Consider the following 18,992-nt stretch of genomic DNA (forward strand, 5'->3'; position numbering starts at 1 on the left):
GAACTTGTGGACGTGTTTTATGTTTCAGGTAAAAAAAAAACTCATTAAATACTTATAAATAAATAACATTTATTAAGAACTTGATTCTATTTTTTGTCTTCTTCAGTCAATTCTATTTTTTTCGTCTCCTTTATAATTTCGTCAATTCTATGCAGGTCTTTCATGGAGATTTCCCCTGAACCCCGCTCTATCGGTTGAGGCTGTGATGGATCGGGTTTCCATCCGAGAAAGTTTATTATTTGGAAAGTGGCTGGCACCCCGCGGGAATTCCTCTCAGGCATATCCTGTAGGACAAGTTTATTTGTTTATGAAATAAATATAGTTTTTTTTTTAGTTTTCTAGCGAATGGTTTTTTTTTTCATACTATCTACGCGCATGCGCTGTGACGACGAGCTCACGCCTGCGCGATGTATCTGTCAGTCGATGGTACTGAAAAACTTTTCGTATGGCGACCTTGCAAAAAAGTCCTTTATAAAAAGTCACCCTGCAATTAATTCTTCCACCAACGCTATATCCGAAAATTAACCCCAAAATAACTCTAATAAAGGGGTGAAAGTTTGTATGAATATCATGTATGTTTCAAATTCACGCTGGCGATGCCGCTGGCAAAATCTAGTGAGGGATATACCTGAATTGCGATCCACGCGGGGTGATCGGGAACGTTTCGCTGATTCGACCAAAATGTGCCGATTGACCGTTGTTCACAATCATTGACTGAGCATGAAGTTAGACAAAATATTTCCAAAAATACCTACCTTCCCATACATCTCGTCGTATATGGCCGCGGCGGCGAATTGCACGTCGCGGTTCAAACGCAGCGGGCGATTGAACGCGGCGTTCGACTCGCCCATCGCCCTAGCGTCCTGCATCACGTGCCACACCGTCGGATACCACACGCACAGCGAATCTACGTCCACCGTTTGCAGTGTGAAACCGGCCCTTCATTTACAAAAAAAAAAGTCTTTAGACTTTATTTAACAAAGTAGTCCGTAAAAGTCATGTCAGATGCCTTTAGGCGACTTGAATACAACCTGACACCAGTGTTAGCAATAACGCACTCGATGTGATGATTAAAACAAATTAATCGTTTAAAAATATATAACAATAGAAAAACACGCTTTAATAAGTGCACGTGAAACTTAATCGTGGTCAAGGTTCATTACAACATCTTTCTAACAAGTCCAAGCACAGCTATGATACGAAGTTCCAGTTCATATCTTCCGGCTCCATCATCAGATCAGCTCGACTGCACCACATTATTGTATTGTCATCAGAACTACATACAGCTGCCGTTTTTCACGACGCTACGATTCTTGGAAGATGGTTAAATTAGATACCTTAGATTCCATTAAATTAAATATTTTATATCATTACCAGATGTTGCCCGGGGCTTCGCTCCCGTGGGAATTATGGAATAAAATATAACCTATAGCAATCTTGGATAATGTAACTTTCTATACTTTCTAATGGTGAAAGAATTTTTGAAATCGGTTCAGTAGTTTCGGAGATTGCCTCAAACATACAAACTTACAAACTTACACAAACGCTTCAATCAATCAGCAATCAATCAATCAATCAATCAATCAATCAATCAATCAATCAATCAATCAATCAATCAATCAATCAATCAATCAATCAATCAATCAATCAATCAATCAATCAATCAATCAATCAATCAATCAATCAATCAATCATGTGGCGTGGCATGTGGTTCCGCCCCACAATGGGAACTGATTGGAAACAGCATTACCAAGGAGAGTAAACGTCGGACAAGCAGCTGTTAAACCACAATTGAATCTTCAAAAATTTAAGGTTATATTTTTAGCCGGTCTTCGCGGCTCCACAGCCCCTCACTACTACTTACAGAAATGAGAAAGAGAGACACTTACGCATTGAGCAGTCCCCCGATATCTCTTATTCTGGTAAAAGGGGACACGTGGGGGGACATGCCCCCCAACAGTTCCGTCTCGGCCAGCTGCAGCGATTGCCGGAGCTCCATCAGCGTGTCCCCGCCGAACACTGTTGCCATAAACACCTAAAAATTGATGATCATTTATCATCACTATATCCTTACATATTATAAAACAAAGACCACTGCCGCGTCTGTCTGTCTGTTCGCGATAAACACAAAAAACTACTGCACGGTTTTTCATGCGATTTTCACCAATAGATAGTAATTGTGCGAACTAAACTAGTCCCAACTAATATTATAATTGTGAGGATGTATGTGTGTGTATGTTTGTAACTCTTTCAAGCAAAATCTACTGGACAGATTGTTTTGAAATTTGGTACAAGGGTAGAATATAACCTGGAATAACACATAGGGTACTTTTTACCCTTCGCGTACAATAAAACAATGCGTTCAGGGTGCTGCTGGGGTTGCCTCGCTTCTGTAGCGCGTCAGAGATGTTCGCTGATGCACGGTTAGATTGCTTTTACGCAATTATGCGGAAAAGGTGTGCAACTCTGGTGCGCAGAGTGCGGGTGAGCAACAACAGCATTCTGCGCATGGTCGCGAGTAGATTGGATTGCCTGCATGTAAATCATTGTTGCACCATTGCTGGAGGAATGGTGCAGGAATGGTCAACACAATAATTGTTAATTTTATTTAAATTTTAATCTTATTAATTACATACTAACATAGCTTAAGTGTACTAACAAATTTGTGAGTCTTGATTACTTAAATAAATAATTTTTCATTCATGTAACCCGAAATCCCCACGCAGCGAAGCCTCGGGATGAAACTAGTTTCTCATAAAGCTAATAATGAGTGGACTCACCCCGTCCGGTTTCAAGCATCTCATGACACTGTCAAAACACCCCGGCAGGTCGTTCACCCAGTGGAGAGCCAGCGACGAGACTAATAAGTCCACACTGTTTTCTGGTAACTATAGAATGTAAATAACTAATGATAATAATAACACTCAACAAGAAAGGCATTCCTATATGAAATAAAAGAGAAGGCAGAGCTCGTGTCGTATACGGAGGTGAAATCGATGGCCGAGGACAGAATTAGATGGAAAATGCTCCACCGACAACAAGAAAGTTCTCAAATTAATTGATGATGAACACTCAACAGCAATCGGAATAAGCTTGTTGGACACAAACAAAGAAACAGGTACACACCTAGACAAATATGCTGGGAAACATAACCAATCTAGCCAATAATCATCTGTGACCAGCACACAGATCTAGCCGGAATGATATCGGCTATACCTATGTCTAGCCGGCTAAACCTAGCCGTCCTTTCAGGTTTAGCCTTAACATATCTTCTTCATAGTCGTATTCCTCATGGCTGAGGGTCGTGGTCATTACGTAGAATTATACACACACAACAACTTTCTTGGCATTCGTAATGGAGTGGTTTGCTATTGCCTTCTCCATTTCACACAAAAGTTAATAATCAACCAGTTGTCCAGGTTTGCTCACGATGTTTACCTTCACCGGAAGCAAGCAGTGGTTGATGAAAACAACTATACACGAGTCAAATTGGTATACAAACTCATGTGGCAGGAGTAGGATTCGAACCTGGGACCTTTCTCGATCCACAGGCGGGCGTCTTAAACATTACACCACCACCTTAACATATACCTCTACCTAAACCGGTAACTAGTTCAATAAAACTAACGTCAATATTTTCTTCGTCCATAACACGCTTCTCCACTGTTACTCCATCCCCGACGATAGCTTTGTCCAGGTGCGTCTGTGACGTGTCACATAACGTCACCTTTTCGACACTGTCAGGTAAGAAATGGCGGGACACATAGCCCCGACTCGCACCTGATGAAAAAATTTTGACTAAGTCAAAATGAAGGCTTTTGTTGATGAAAGGTATTCTATGTACTTATCTGTACTTCAAACTACGTGTATGCAAAATTTCATGATGATTGGTTGAGTAGTTAAAGTGTGAAAAGGTAACAAACAACTAACTTTTTTCCCACAGTATCCTATCTATTTCATCTCTCTTCATAGCTGTATACCTCATGGCTGCGGGTCGTGGTTATTACGTGGAATGAAACACACACAAAAACTTTCTTGGCACTTTTAATGGATACCTACTTGAGACGTTTTTTCAGGCAAATGTTGGTTGATTCCCGTTATGAAATGCCATCGACACACAAAAACTATTAATACTATCACTATATACTTTAGCTAAGATGTAATTACCAAGTTCCACAGCATTTTTAAACGTCCTTTTTATATCAAAAACTCGATCGGCCGTCCGCCATCCGACTTCTTCTTTTATGTGTTCAACTAAATGATAAGCCTCCCCTCTGGCTGATCTTTCCCTTTGCAAAGCCTTCGCCTTTCTATCAAATATATTCATACTCCGATATACAGAGCTGGCTGTTTTCGTTTTCGTAGATTTATAGCGACAAATGTTACGTAAATCTTTTGGTTCAGATTTCAAGTTATTTATTAAACATCGCTGAAGTGATGAAGACAGCAGCTTAGCTCGTGACATAATTATTATATTCGAAATGTAAATTGTAACTTTTGTACGATGTTTTCGTTTCTTTAATCCATTTTAACAACAATCAGCAAAGTAAACAAGAGGTTAGGTTATATTTTCAACGTAACAGCCGAAGCCGACAGACAGGTGATAATTAATTTGACATTGACGTTATCGTATTCGTTTAAAAAAAAACTTAAACGATAGTGCCTTAACAATAAATAGTGACGTAGAGAAAGCACCATACAATTATTTAATGATAAGGATTTACGGGTTTTCACAGACTGAGTTCTTCTCAAGATAACTAAGTCTGTGAAAGTTATTTATACACTGATTATATTTAAACCATCGAACCAATCAATCGTGCAGTGCAGTGCAATTATGGACATATCTATTTTTCATTCAAGTTTTATTTATTTATCGAGATTTGGCAACCAAGTAAACGTCCACTTACTATGTTGATTTCTAAACGAAAATGTAACTGTCAATGTCAATAACTTAATCTTATCGGCTTTTTACTTTTAGCCTTTTTTAGCTCTTTAAATTGGAAAAAATAAGATAAAATAATCAATAAACCTGCATTAAAGTTATTTAATATACTACATCAAACGTAAGTCTTCATCTATATAATCTAATGTGGTAAATTATCGAATAACCTCAATTGTTATTTATGTATCCTAATCACTATATTTTCAGATGTGGCCCTTATTATTAAGGTTTTTAAGGACAAATGCTCCATATATAACACTGCCTGTGGCGGCTGTCGTCGGTGTTATAGGCTACAACTTAGAAAGTTTATTATCAGACAAATATACTCCCTATAGCAGTATGTATCTATCATTCATCTTGTAAGCATTACTTAATATTATTCATCAACTGGCTGTTGCCCACAGCTCCGCCCGTGGTAGCTAAGTGAGGCAGCCTTAATAACTAATCTATAACTATATTTAAAATTTCATCAAAATTGGCCCAGCAGATTAGCCTTAAAAAAAAACTAAATTATAGTTTTAAAATTGTGAGTCTCGTCAATGGAATACTTTCCATTTAACACTGTTCCCTGCCATAGATTATACATTATATTCGACACAACCTTTGCCTGACTTTTATTTTATCTATGAATTCTTGGCTTTCCTATTCCACTTGTAGCTTCTTGAAACTTCTTTGAGCTTGTTGAATAAGATGGCCAACACCTTTCTTCTTCTTGTATTTATGAAGAAATGGCGAATCTAATGCAATTTTTTTTTTTTTTTTGCATTAAAATTTTGAAGATTCGATTATGATTTTACAGCCAGCCGTGTCTGACATCAATTCTCTGTGGGAATGATATTGTTGCCCGAGATATGACATGAATCATAAAATATGTCCCTCAGTCACCATCCAGAGGATATGGAGTGGTCATATTCGTGGGATGAACCACACACAATTATTTAAAAAAAATCTATATTTTTTTCAGAATCAGTACAAGACCAAAGATTGGAGCGTCTAGTCGATGATGAGACACTCAAGGACCCAACGAAAGTAGAGAAATTGAGATACAAAGAAAATGTCCTCGGTAGAAATGTTTCTCCGTCTTTACAAGACAAAGATTAACAATCAATGTCCTTTCTATTAAATTTTAAGGTCTTTCAGACTTATTTATTTAGAAATTAGGCCTGACAGGCACTTTTTCATGTCAAATTCTAAATTGAGCATTTCTTAATGGCCATTTCTGACAACAAATTATGTAAGAAATTAATAAAATGTAATTTTTTTAAATAAATAAAAGATTGGCGGTAGAATGAAGGGGAGGTCTTTGCCCAGCAATGGGACCCATCAATAAGCTAATAATAATAAAAATATTCGGTTATCAGCTGAAGGATTTGCGGATTTTTAAACAGCTAACAACATATTCCCTTAGTGTTATTTAAACAATCAATAAAGTGTTCATATTTTATGACTTACTTTTCTTCAAATATGCTGATGATCTGAAATATTCATTTATATATCACCTGTGTACATACTAACACAAATGGTTGGTTGCATTGTAAATAGTAATTAGTTTAGATTTTGTTGAATATATTTTTGTTACGTAATTTTTGTTTTATTTGTACCACTACTACTGTATTCCATAATCCTGTGTTAATGCTTGGGTCGTGCGATATTCATGTAGCCTCCACAGAATTCACCGAACTCTGACATATGCCGACGTGAATGCACAAATATTGCATAGTTTCTATGAGTGCTTTTGTTTTACCGCAATGAAAAATCAGTAATGTATTGGCGAACTGTTAGCGGATAGTGTGGAGCCGGCATTCTGCACCTATGGACACTTTGTGAAAGTATACATAGATATAAAAATAAATAATAGCCACGTTCATGTGAAATATTCGATTTATGATTGATAAAGTAGAGCACCGCTCGTGGAAGTCCAATGTTATATACTCTTTGGTCAAATGGAAATTCCGTCTGTGTGTGATCAAAATGTTCCACCAATTCTACTCGTGCCAAAGTTAGTATATAATTAAACTCATGTATGATAGTTTTCATACCATCAGTTGCTTCCGGTGAAGGAAAACATAGTGACGAAACTTGCACGCTGAGTTTAATTCACTAGTGTTTAGTACCAGGTATACGAATACTGGCCATGCCACTAGATGTAGTAGTTAGGAACCTAGTCGTAAAAGTCAGATGCCTTTAGGCGACTTAAATACAATGTTATACCAGTAAAAGTAAGAAGACCTTAGGAAAATCTGTTCAGCCTGATAAGCGTTTTTTAAAATGTGTAGAGATTCTAATTTTATTCGATCTTTTTTTAGTTTACACTTGTGTTGCCATTATAAAAATATAAAATAATCCAACTCTCAAAAACATCTATCCATAACAGAAAACTCACGAATAAAAAGAGCTTAAGACCGTACATTTTTACTGAGAGTTTTTAAAATATTTTATGTTTAGTATACTTTTTATTAGTTTTTATTACATTATTTTTTGTAATAAAATTTACAATGGCAACAATATAAATGTCAAGTCAACGATTAAAAAAGTTGCTGTCATTAACCAGCCGCAACAAAAAAACGACTGCGCTTCGCTTCTCTTTTGGAATTTATGGTAGTGTAACAAGGGTCGCTTTTGTCTCGCATTCGATTTACCTCGTAAAATATTCCCTAGATCTTCATCAACAATGCTTGATTAGTTGTTTAGGAGCTATTTGAGGCATATTTTGAGCGTTATTGTGAAATTTTATGAATCTACATGGATCAATACCTATGCAAGTATTGTTCGACTGAGGCGTCGTGGTAGCGTCATTGTACCGATGGAACCGAAGACTGGTGTCGGAATTCAAGACCACTGGATGAAGAGTATGATGGAACCGGCTGGCAGCGACAAAAACGTAAAAAGGGAAAAAATGGGAGAAACATACAATCCCAACGAGAGCGTAACTTACGAAATGAAACAACAGCAAAACGACAACAGATACCGCTGTGATGTGTGCGACCTGACATTCGAAGGTATGGAATTTTTGTTGCTTCACAAAAAGTTTCACGGCAACGAAAAGGACACTCCAGTTATGGAGCCCGAGCCGATTGTCGAGAAAACTGGTCCTAAAAAGCGTCGTAAATTCAAATGCGACCAGTGTGACGTCAAAGTCAACTCACAGTACCATTTGGACATCCACCGCAGCAAACACGAGGGTGTCCAATCCAAGAAGTATATCTGTGAAGTGTGCGACCGAAGTTTTGTAGCCGCGCAGTTCCTCAAAAGCCACATGCAAACACACTCATCTGTGAGCACTATTAATTGCGAGATCTGTAACAAAAGTTTCACCGGGCAAGCGTATCTCAAACTGCACATGCAACTGCATAACGACATTAAGAAATTCAAATGCTCGAAATGCGAAGAGATGTTTCCAACTAAGAATTGTCTTAAAATCCACATGAAGAAGCATACGAAACTGAAAAACTTCAAATGCGATTTCTGTCACAAGTTGTTTGTCTCGAAGATTACTATGGAGAAGCACAGGCAAACGCACGAAGGACTGCCAGTGGACTGTCTCGTTAAGTGTTCGCAGTGCGATCGTACTATGCATTCAACATTATTGAGGACTCACATGTCCCGGGCACACCCTCCGACCATCGACGATGATGTAAAGCGACCACATAAATGTTCAACATGCGGCAAAAGTTTCATCGTTAAAATCAACTTGAATCTTCACATACGAGTTTGCCACCCGGACTTGGCCGATCCGGAGGATGAGGAAGAAGACGTTATGACGGATAACTCCTAGTTTATCATTCGCTAAGTATCATGTCGTGTATTATTAAAGTAATTATACTTTTTTATGATAATCACTTATTTGTATTTTATAATAGACTCATTTATTTTTATGTAATTGTTTTATTATGAAATTTCTTTTTGTGGTGTATGGTTTGGTCCCCATAGGTTAAATGTTCTGTGCCATAGGCCCATAGGTCCCAATAGGCCCAACCTCCCGAGGATGTGGTAGAATCGGCTAATGCACACAGCCTACGCAACTGAAATGCAACAATAGTATTCCATCTAAAATGGTTGAACTTAGGCAGGCGGCCGGTTGCAAAATCACTACAGCAAGGCTACCACGATCCCAATGCAACTCAGTTCAATTTAGGAACCTAAAATGAATCGCATTCATACTAAAAATTAAGTCGATGGTACGAATTTGCGATGCAGTTCAGTTTAGGTCGTAAAGTGGATCGCGTTAAGAGATGAATGTAAGCCCCCTGAATATTCAAAATTTGAAAGTTTATTTTTCACACTACCTAAACCCTGGGCTTCAGGGCGTCACAATCCCTGATGTAACCGGGAAGACTAATAGATCACAGAGAATAATAATACTTTTATTTCTTACCATATTAATAGTCTGAAACCTCTACACGACGACCTCGGTGGCGCAGTGGTAAAGTGCTTGCCTCTGCACCGAGATCGATTCTAGTCCCGGGTTCGATCCCCGGTCGGGTCATGATGAAAAGTGATCTTTTTCTGATTGGCCCGGGTCTTTGATGTTTATCATATGTATATGTTATAAAATGTAGTGTATTCCATAACACAAGTGTTTTTCTTTCAAGTCTCATAACACTTTGGGGCTAGCTCAATCTGTGTGATTTGTCCTAATACATTTATTTACTTTTGAAAAAGCCTCGACAGATTTAATTTTACAGAATAAGATTCGTTAACAGCATTCCAAAAGAGGGTCATGCGGCCGTAAAACCACAAACTGCGAATGAAACTCCGGTAAGGACCACACTTAGAAGCGTAAACAAAAAATAGGAGAACACAAGTCGATAATTTATTTAACTTTTAACAAAAAAAAAATATTGCACCAAAACTTACAAATATTAAGATAGATATAGTAACAGCCATGCCCCATTGCTCCGTAGCGTTCTGTGGTCCTCTGCTACGTTGACGAATTAAATCAGAACGATGTACAAAATTATTAATGGTGGAATTTCGACGTACCACCTACATCAACGTCAAATCTTATAGAAAACATCGCTGGAACGTAGCAAAGTGGCATAACTTTAATACAAGGTACAAAATAAAGAGAGAGGCAAACAAAATGAAAAGAATAAACTATTTAAATATTTTTTAAAGTATGTACAATAGGTTACTTGTTATTATTAGGGTAGGTTGCACCAGTCAACTTTGCCGTAAACTTTTAACATGTGCAGATAACGCCGGACCCATTCAAATCGTAACTACATACTATTATTATAAAGAGGTAAGCGTTTGTGAGTTTGTATGTTTGAGGCGGGTAATCTCCGAAACTACCGAACCGATTTCAAAAATTCGAAATTTCGAATTTCGAAATTCATCATTAGAAAGATGCATTATCCAAGATTGCTATAGGCTATACTTTATCAAAAAATTCCCAAGGGAGCGAAGCCCCGGGCCACATCTAGTAATATTACTAATTTGAAAGTAAGTTTGTTACCTTTTTAAGCTATATCGACTCAACCAATCTTCTTGAAATTTTGCATACATGTAGTTTGAAGTGTGGAGAAGTACTTCTCTCATCTCATCCCGGAAAAATAAATGTTTTGGTGGGAAATTAATGCGAGCGAAGGATTGTTTTATATAAACGACGGCGGACATTTACAGTTTAACCTCAAACCTACCTAGGTAGACTAAGTATATATATATATATAATTTTTTTATAGTACTATTTTAGGAGTGGTTAGTTTCTTTCATCTTCTACAAGTTTTCCGATTCTTCACCATCACCAACCTCTGATTTCTTCTGAAAAATTAAAATGGGTATCAAATTTACAATCAAAAAGACGCTGCAGTATTGCAGATTTCTCACGATGCTTTCCTTCACAGCACCAAGTATTTATCGCATTTATATTATTAGAAGGACCATCGATGGTGTCCCAGGTTCAAATCCACGTTCTTTATAACATCCACGTTAAAATTTGTTAATGACGTCCTTGTAGAAAAAAATGCGGTAAAATTTTTTGCGACACTCCTTCACGTGCGCTTTGGAAGTCGGCAGTAGACAATATCCAATAATAGATATTATAAATGCGAAAGTTTGTGTATGAATGTGTGTATTTCTGTTACTCTTTCATCGCAAAATCTACTGAACGGATTGTTATGAAATTTGGTACACGGGCAGAATATAATCTGGTGTAACACATAGGGTAATTATTATCCCGAAATTTCCACAGGAGCGAAGTCCAGGGCGCAGCTAATATATGCGCTGGACCTTCCTCACAAGTACCAATGGACCAAGCAGCTTCGCAAAAAAAAAAAAAAACTCATTACCATAGATTCTCATTAAGTACTTCAATAATGTTTTTACGGTAATTGAAACCTATATATTACCTACGGTAATTGAAACTACGAATAAAAAAACTTACGCTTTTAATATCCAAATCTTTCTTCTTCTGAAGTTCTTCGCTATACGTTCGTATCATGCTCAGCTGTACCACCTGCTCCTCAGGCAGGGGACTGAACACCGCAACGGGTGGCTCCTCAAGCTGGTCAGCATTCTCCATGAAAATCCTGTATTTCTCCATGATCTCGTTATAATGAGGTTCGGGCAATTGCCTAAAGTCATAGATAGATTCCATTGTGATATCTGAAAATTGAATCGACAAACATTTTAATTGATAATTGGACAACACTAAACGGCCTACAGTAAGCTATACTTGTATCGCGGGTATAAACAACGTAAGTTTTTTTACAATTAAATGTCATTTTTGACATAAGTTTTTATTGCTGTCAGAGAGATCGGCTAACATGGCCCATGTCCGTGCTGTAAACTTTGACTGGACTTTAATCAAAGTATGGAATTTAAAATTAAGTAATAAACGTGATTTTATGTATTTAACTAGCTTTTGCCCGCGGCTTCGCCCGCGTTAATGTTCCAAGAAGAAAGGGTAACCATTGTGTCCTTCTCCGTACAAACTACTTACACGCATGCAAAATTTCAAGAAGATTGGTTGAGTAGATAGAGCGTGAAGAGGCAACAAACAAACTTACTTTCGCATTTAGAATATTAGTTAGGATTTATTCATTTTGTTCTTCCTCTTACAGTTCTTTCTCATCTTCGCGTACCTATATCCGGTTGCATTCGGAGTTGTGACGCGGTGAATTCTGGTGTCAGCATAAAAAATAAAACCTAAACTTAAGATTTGTCAGTGATAAAACAATCGACCATCTGCTTGACGTCAACCAAGCTGTAAGCCAATATCAGTTAAGGCTGTGTCCCTTACTCGGCTCGTACGACCACGGCAGGATATAGAATCTCTTTACCTGTCAGAATATATAACTCCTTACTCTCCAGACACTTCTGTTCATAACACTGATCCTACTCATATACTAATACGTAACTGCGCAAAAAATATTAAAATTACTTACAAAAGGTCTTGTAAATTATTATAGGTATAGGTACGATGTGTTTTTATTCATTTGAATTCACCTTTTGAACCGAGGTATAATAAACATTGTTTTATTAAATACAGCTGTACTGAACGAACAGTTAAAGTTTCTTTTAGGTAGGTGATTTGCTGTCAGGTCTGTAAGGTCATGACTATAATAACATTTTTAATTTGCCGCCCTCTAAAATCTGCCGCGCGTGGCTCCAGCCTACTCAGCCTAGTGTTGCCGAACCATCGATAGTTTTACAATCGATAGTTTTACAATCGATAGTTTCAATCGAAAAAGGCCATACTATCGATAGTATAGTTAGCATATCTAATATTCAGGGCATAACTAACGCAGAGCAATATACCTACTATCGATAGTCTTCCCCTCATAACAGTTCAATACTATCCATAATATTGATCTTTATCAATAGTATTGCACCAAACCCGGCTATCGAAACTATCGATAAATGTCGATACTATTGCTTTTTCTCACACTATCGATAGTTGACTATCGAGTGGCAACACTATCAACCTACTAAATTGTCTATGTGTTAGCCTAATTATTAAAAATACGATTGAAAAAAAAAATGATTAAGTACTTAAATAATTTATTCAGTCATAATTTAAGTTTAATCATTTTTCTCTTCTGTGTTCTTTTCTTCTTCTGTATTATTCTCTTCTGAATTATTCTCCTCTGCGTCTTCTTTTACAGTCTCATTTTCTGTTTCTTTATTCTCCTTTCGCTTTATTTCTTCCTCTGCTTCCTTCTGCGAACAAAAGCATTGACAGATTAACGTCATTTTTTAATATACGCAAAAATTTTATTATTGTTACTAGTTTTGCCAAAAAAAAAACGGTTTCTGTATTATGCTCCTAGCGTCCCAGTGCGACTTCGCGAAGTCGCACTGTGACGCATCTCACCATCGAGTCGACTCGCAGTGAGACGCAGCTAACCAATCACAGTGTGCTATTGTGACGCGACGACAACCACACCGCAATACGATTGGTTCGCTGCGTCTCTATTTAAACAATCACTACATACTATAAAACAAAGTCGCTTCCCGCTCTCTGTCTCATGTATGCTTAGATCTTTAAAACTAAGCAACGTATTTTGATGCGGTTTTTTTAAAAGATAGTGGTATTCCTGAGAAAGATATTGTGTATTATTTTTGGAATAAAAGTTTGCAAAAAAGAGAGAATCATATAAAAATATTCAAATAAAAAGGTTTACTAGTATCTAACGCATTACCTTCAAAGGGCGCATAAGGTACATAGAGACTAACATCTTTTGTTCTACATATCAAATACAAACTACAATTTTCCTTTTTTTAGTTTTAATGTCGTTTCTATAAAACTTTAACTCTATGTTCGATTCCGCTACATAACGCTACTGTACTGTCTCGTGTTGCTTGGCTATTACATAGAGTTAAGATATTGTGTAGAATCGCAAATTAGATTGTATTTATTATATGAAAAAAAAAAGAACAACCGAATCACGAAAAGTCGTAGAATAAAAGTTGCTCGTTTTGACGTGCCCAAGTAGTCTTTAGGAGGTTTTGCGTTTGATACCAGTAACCCTGCTTCTATATCACTTACGGCCATTCTATCTTCCTCGATTTTCTTCGTCTGCAATTCCTTGCTAATGTCTCTAATCAGCTCCAACTCCTGCAACATCTTCCCTGGTAGCGGCGAGAATACGTCCACTGGTTCCTCGTCGGGGTTGTTGCATTTCGAGATGAATTTGAAGTAATTGCGGCAAATCCTCTCGTATGTTTCTTTGTTCACTTGTGTCAGAGCGTAGTACGACATGTTCTGCAAGTGATTGGGTATTTACCATATGTTCTAAAAACTGTTTAAAATCAGTTCTGAGGTCGCAATGATTTAGTAGAATTTTTATTTCAATTTTATTAAACCAAATAATGCCTTCTTCCGCTCCGTTAATTATTACATACCACAGATATAGGAACATAATTTATACTATTATTATAAAGAGATAAGCGTTTGTGTGTTTGTATGTTTGAGGCGGGTAATCTCCGAAACTACCGAACCGATTTAATTATTTTTCCGATTTGATGTGGAGATAGTTGGAGAGTATCTTCTTACTTCCCTCGAGGACCATTTTCCGCAGGTACGCCTCTTGTCTGGGCCCTTTGTGCGTTAGTGTGGAGAGTGTCTTAAGCTACCTACTTTCAAGCGGAGCCGCTTGCAACAGCTAATAATAAAAATAAATAGTTAACAACTTACTGAGTGTGTGACTTGAAATAAAACAATACTATGTGGTTTCTATTTGATAATAAAAAGTGAACTGATTAACCCGGAGCGGACAAAAAGTTTGAACTCTTGAGCCGTTTCGAATTTTTGACAGAATTTTAAGTAAGCTGGGGTGACTAACATTTTTTTTGTTTTTTTTTTTTAACAATAATAAGATATATTGTAGTAGAACAATATTAACAGATAAAACTGTAGGTACACTATATAATAGACTGGATATTACAGTTCATGATAAAGAAACAGATACAGATCATTGATATTGCTATAAATAGCGGCCCAAAGCCCCGAGGGTTTCCGTATGCTGACCTTCAAACTTCAATTCGAAGATGGCACCCCATGATGGTGATCAAATTCACACAATATTCCAAAAACAATATCAGAAAAACTAAACAAATATCAAGATTTAGCCATCGAGAATGGAATGGAAAGCAAAAATAGTTCATATTATACCTATTGTATTGTCAGCTACAGGAATCATACCAAAATCATTAACGCACAGTAGAAATACACTGAACATGCCCCCGAATATTCTACAACTCATACAAAAAGCTACCATACTGACCACCTGCCGAATCACAAGAAAAATTTTTTAACCTCAGCTAGCGTTTCCTCTGCCTATTCCATTTAATATTATTCTTCTTCTTCTATCGCTTGGCCACGGCCCGCGTTAGATGTTAAACGCGCGCTATATATATATATATATAGAAAAATAATAAAAATAACAACAGGCCCGACATCACCCTTGTAGATAAACACAATAAACACGTATATATTATAGACATCGCAGTTCCCAATACTCATAATATACAATCAACTATAGAAGAAGAATATACAGAATTGCAGGAAGAAGTTAAGAGAATGTGGAAGATAAATCTAGTATCAATAGTTCCCATTATTGTCTCCACTACAGGCGTTATACCTTTAGATATTTTCAATGGATTAAATCAATTAGACCTACCTAAATATATCTGATCTCCTCATCCTCCTCATCGTAAACCATAACGTGTGTTTGCACTTGGCAAAATGCCCGTGCTTTTCACCAAATATACCAGGCTCGACCTGAGAATTCCTTTTGGAAAAATAACAATAATAATATAGACCAGTACTTCTATCCATTATTCTGCAATAGTTCACACTCCCGCCGAGACCTGCTCATGGGCATATCATTTCATTGGTATATCCGGGAGCGGGTTTTGGCGGGAGACCTACACAACATCAAAACTCTCCAAAGGGCCTCTACGTGTTGGATCCATATCCCCACGCAAGCCTCTCAAAGGACCGGACTCAGTGCCGTGAATTTATAAAAGGAGATACATAATATTCCTTTATTTCGAGCAACAAGGACGGAACTTGTGGACGCAATGACATGCTACGTGTTTTACGTTTCATGGTAGGCCCGCAGTTCTGTGTTTAACTTCAGCGGTTTACTGCACGTATATGTATTTTGTCACGCATTGAATGCAATAAGACTTATTTGTATCAATGTAAAAAATGACTTATTTGTATAATAAACCTATTACCATTTTTTCTTGAAAGAATAAAATATATTTTTATTGTAAATTTCGCTTTTGGTGCAGTAAAGAGTATTGTATTGTGTATTGTATTGTAAATTTTAATACTTTTTTCATAAACAGTTGACGATACCTCGATTAATTGATAAAAAATAAATTACTTTACAAATACATTCCTGTTATTTACATACAGACAAACAGATATTAACATTGCTAATGAATGTGAGGGGTAGACGGTTATACGTACTATCCTAACTAATATTATACAATCGAAAGTAAGTTCGTTTGTTACCTCTTCACGCTTTATCCACCCAATCAATAGTCTTGAAATTTCGCATACATATTCGTTGTAAGTATGGAGAAGGACATACATACTTTATATGTCGGAAAATAGAACTGTGGCTGTGGGAAATTGACCCGAACGAAGCCAGTGACAAAAGCTAGTTTCGATTAAGTAACTATATTAAAAGAAAAAAAAATGTTCAAATAAACAATTTCTTTTCTTACAATAAATAATAAAAATTACATTTTTGACACAAGCTTTTATTGTTGTGCAGTAAACCATAGAGTTCCCTCGTCGGGAGCCTATCCCGGGTGCACCATCAGGTCATTCTTATCATAATAATGTATTTGTCTGTTATCAAAACTCGTTTCAGATTAATCAATTGAAGATATGCTTTAAAATTGAAAGATTCCACCCGAAATACATACACATACATTGCAAGTCATCATCATTAATAACAAGTGTGTTATTGCTGGTGTCAGATTTTATTCAAGTCACCTACAGGCATTTGACATGACTTTTACAACGACTTACCGCCATCTAGTGGCAGGTAGTCGCATACAAACTAGGGAACTAAACTTTCTACCAGTGTGCAGGTTTCCTCGCGATGTTTTCCTTCACCGGAAGCAAGCGTTGTCGATGAAAACTCTTCTTCTTCATAGTCGTATTCCTCATGTCTGAGGGTCATTACGTGGAATGAAACACACACAACAACTTTCTTGGCATTATTAATGGAGTGGTTTGCCATTGCCTTCTCCATTTCTATCTGAAACTACTATATACGAGTCAGATTGGTATACAAACTCATGTGGCACGAGTAGGATACGAACCTGAGCACTTTAAAAATGTTTGTCAAAGGAGTGACTCGCTCAGTATAGTATCGCGGCTTCGCCCACGTAAATTTTCCACGGGCACAATATTGTTTCCGGTATGACAGGTGCCCCATGTCTTTATTCATACTTCAAGCAAGATTATATGCAAAACTTCAAGAAGATTGGTTCATTAAATAGAGCTTGAACAGGTAGCGGATAAAAAAACTTACATTCATTTGCATTTATAATATTAGTTATAGAAGGTAAGGTAATTAGGTAGTACAAATAGTAGGTATTATATTCGTTTTGGTTAGTGGCAACACCAATGTGCCGGAAAGAGACGTCAGAGGAAATTCAAAATGGCGGATTTTGGTGGCAAATTTACAAATACAAATTAAATTCAGAATCTAAATGAAATGTAGGGAAAATAAAGAAGAAAAAAAACTTGCTTGCAATCTTCTGAAGAAAAAAATATTTTACAAAAATCACCATGTAAAATTCGGTATTAGAATTAAAATTACTACATGTACTAGGTCACACAATACAAAATGTAAAAAAAAAAAACTTATTTACATGATAGTATTGTGTTACTTTTACATTTTTATTAATACATTTTTAGGTATTACAAAAACTGTCTACACCACAAGTACCACAACCCATAATAATGAATGAAAAAAAAAACAAATGAAGTCCTCTAACCCTTGCGTGAAACGAAACGCAAAACCACCCTCCGCAATGACTCACTCATTCCACCCCCTAGCGAAAATCGCCGAAGGGTGCCGACGAAACCCGAAAACGCGCGCGTACTTTCGCCACGAAAAACATAATTTTCTCCCAAGATATTATGTAATACTTTACAATTTTTTACACAATTAAATAAAAATAATAATGTTTTTAAATATACAAAGTGGTCTGCTTTTCAATATCGTGTTAAACTCGCGTCCAAGACTGTCAATATGTATGCAGAGCATAATATATTGATTTTCCAATGAGAAGAAGAATCTGAATTCTGTGTTATATTCAGTGTTGTTATTAGTGTAGTGGTTAAATAATTTAGTAAGTGCGGCTTTTTCATGCGGAGAAAATATTTCTTCAAAGTTTGTGTGAAATTTCTAATGTGAATTAAGTGTTTTAGTTCCAATGCCTCTGATACTATAAATATTAATGGTTTAGTGCGTTTAGCACAATTTTATGTAGAATAAAACAAGTAATCATTTGTTTTAAAACAGGTAACTAGGTACCTATGTACAGTGACGCCAAGAAAATTTGTCGTAATTTCTCAATTTTCCATGTACGAAAACTAAACGCCTCCTTAATCCATGTTAAAAAGAAAGTAATTAATTGGCCAGTGTTAAAAAAACAACAGAATAGGTACGTTCTACTTCTGATTATGTATCTAATTCAAATTAGAAAAACATTCGACTCTATAATTATTTTTGTCTATGCCTCAGGTTATGACGTTTTATTTATAGAAATCAGAAGTCGCCATTTATATTTTTTTAATAAGCACAATAATCAAACCAGTAGGTATGTTTAGAAACAATACACGTGTGCATAATTTATCAAAATTATTTGTCTATAATTTTTCCCATCTTGTATACAATTTGCTCTATACTTTGTATGTTAGTTACTATCAAAATCTATCTTAGATTCGTAGCTACGTCTCTGCGTTCAGTCAAAAAATATTATATAATTGTTTTTTGATTAAACTTGAACTTAAATTTAATTTAGCTATGAACCTAAGGTGAGTTTAGTTAAGAAATTACTATGCTGGTAA

General features: G+C 36.5%; 5 protein-coding genes and 1 long non-coding RNA gene across 13 annotated transcripts in view; 3 read left to right on the top strand and 3 right to left on the bottom strand.

Annotated features, from left to right (window-relative positions):
* Positions 1-49: 49 nt before the first annotated feature.
* Positions 50-4,593, bottom strand: LOC128681775 (uncharacterized protein). The gene is made up of 6 exons (XM_053765944.2): positions 4,168-4,593; positions 3,629-3,780; positions 2,781-2,888; positions 1,890-2,035; positions 756-939; positions 50-284 (listed from the first exon to the last, which is right to left on the bottom strand). Exons 1-6 carry the CDS (start codon positions 4,463-4,465, stop codon positions 87-89), a joined length of 1,086 nt encoding a protein of 361 aa, XP_053621919.1. The 5' UTR covers positions 4,466-4,593; the 3' UTR covers positions 50-86.
* Positions 4,594-4,912: 319 nt separating this feature from the next.
* On the top strand, positions 4,913-6,525 carry LOC128681747 (uncharacterized protein). The gene is made up of 3 exons (XM_053765888.1): positions 4,913-5,063; positions 5,150-5,279; positions 5,907-6,525. Exons 2-3 carry the CDS (start codon positions 5,150-5,152, stop codon positions 6,041-6,043), a joined length of 267 nt encoding a protein of 88 aa, XP_053621863.1. The 5' UTR covers positions 4,913-5,063; the 3' UTR covers positions 6,044-6,525.
* Positions 6,526-7,470: 945 nt separating this feature from the next.
* Positions 7,471-8,817, top strand: LOC128681817 (gastrula zinc finger protein XlCGF17.1-like). The gene has a single exon (XM_053766022.1). The coding sequence runs from the start codon at positions 7,746-7,748 to the stop codon at positions 8,715-8,717; it is 972 nt and encodes a 323-aa protein (XP_053621997.1). The 5' UTR covers positions 7,471-7,745; the 3' UTR covers positions 8,718-8,817.
* A 922-nt stretch (positions 8,818-9,739) lies between these two features.
* LOC135310001 (uncharacterized) lies at positions 9,740-12,353 on the bottom strand. The gene is made up of 3 exons (XR_010370287.1): positions 12,226-12,353; positions 11,328-11,548; positions 9,740-10,705 (listed from the first exon to the last, which is right to left on the bottom strand). It is a non-coding gene; the product is annotated as an uncharacterized LOC135310001 (long non-coding RNA).
* Positions 12,354-12,929: 576 nt separating this feature from the next.
* Positions 12,930-14,674, bottom strand: LOC128681759 (uncharacterized). Of its 2 annotated transcripts, none has more exons than XM_053765916.1 (3): positions 14,583-14,674; positions 13,935-14,150; positions 12,930-13,102 (listed from the first exon to the last, which is right to left on the bottom strand). In XM_053765916.1, the coding sequence occupies exons 2-3, from the start codon at positions 14,145-14,147 to the stop codon at positions 12,968-12,970; spliced, it is 348 nt and encodes a 115-aa protein (XP_053621891.1). In that variant the 5' UTR covers positions 14,148-14,150; positions 14,583-14,674; the 3' UTR covers positions 12,930-12,967. The 2 variants fall into 2 exon arrangements, with proteins under 2 accessions (XP_053621891.1, XP_053621890.1); XM_053765915.1 differs by having other exon boundaries at positions 12,930-13,105.
* Positions 14,675-17,990: 3,316 nt separating this feature from the next.
* sff (sugar-free frosting) overlaps positions 17,991-18,992 on the top strand; it is a 47,435-nt gene continuing 46,433 nt past the window's right edge. For 4 of the 7 annotated variants that reach the window (XM_053765892.1, XM_053765896.1, XM_053765897.1 and 1 more), the window contains exon 1: positions 17,991-18,271. The gene's annotated coding sequence lies outside the window, so the exon portion shown is untranslated. The other 3 variants (XM_053765894.1, XM_053765893.1, XM_053765895.1) reach the window with 3 other exon arrangements.

This window comes from Plodia interpunctella, chromosome 28 (genome assembly GCF_027563975.2).
Source record: "Plodia interpunctella isolate USDA-ARS_2022_Savannah chromosome 28, ilPloInte3.2, whole genome shotgun sequence".
Lineage (NCBI taxonomy): Eukaryota > Metazoa > Arthropoda > Insecta > Lepidoptera > Pyralidae > Plodia > Plodia interpunctella.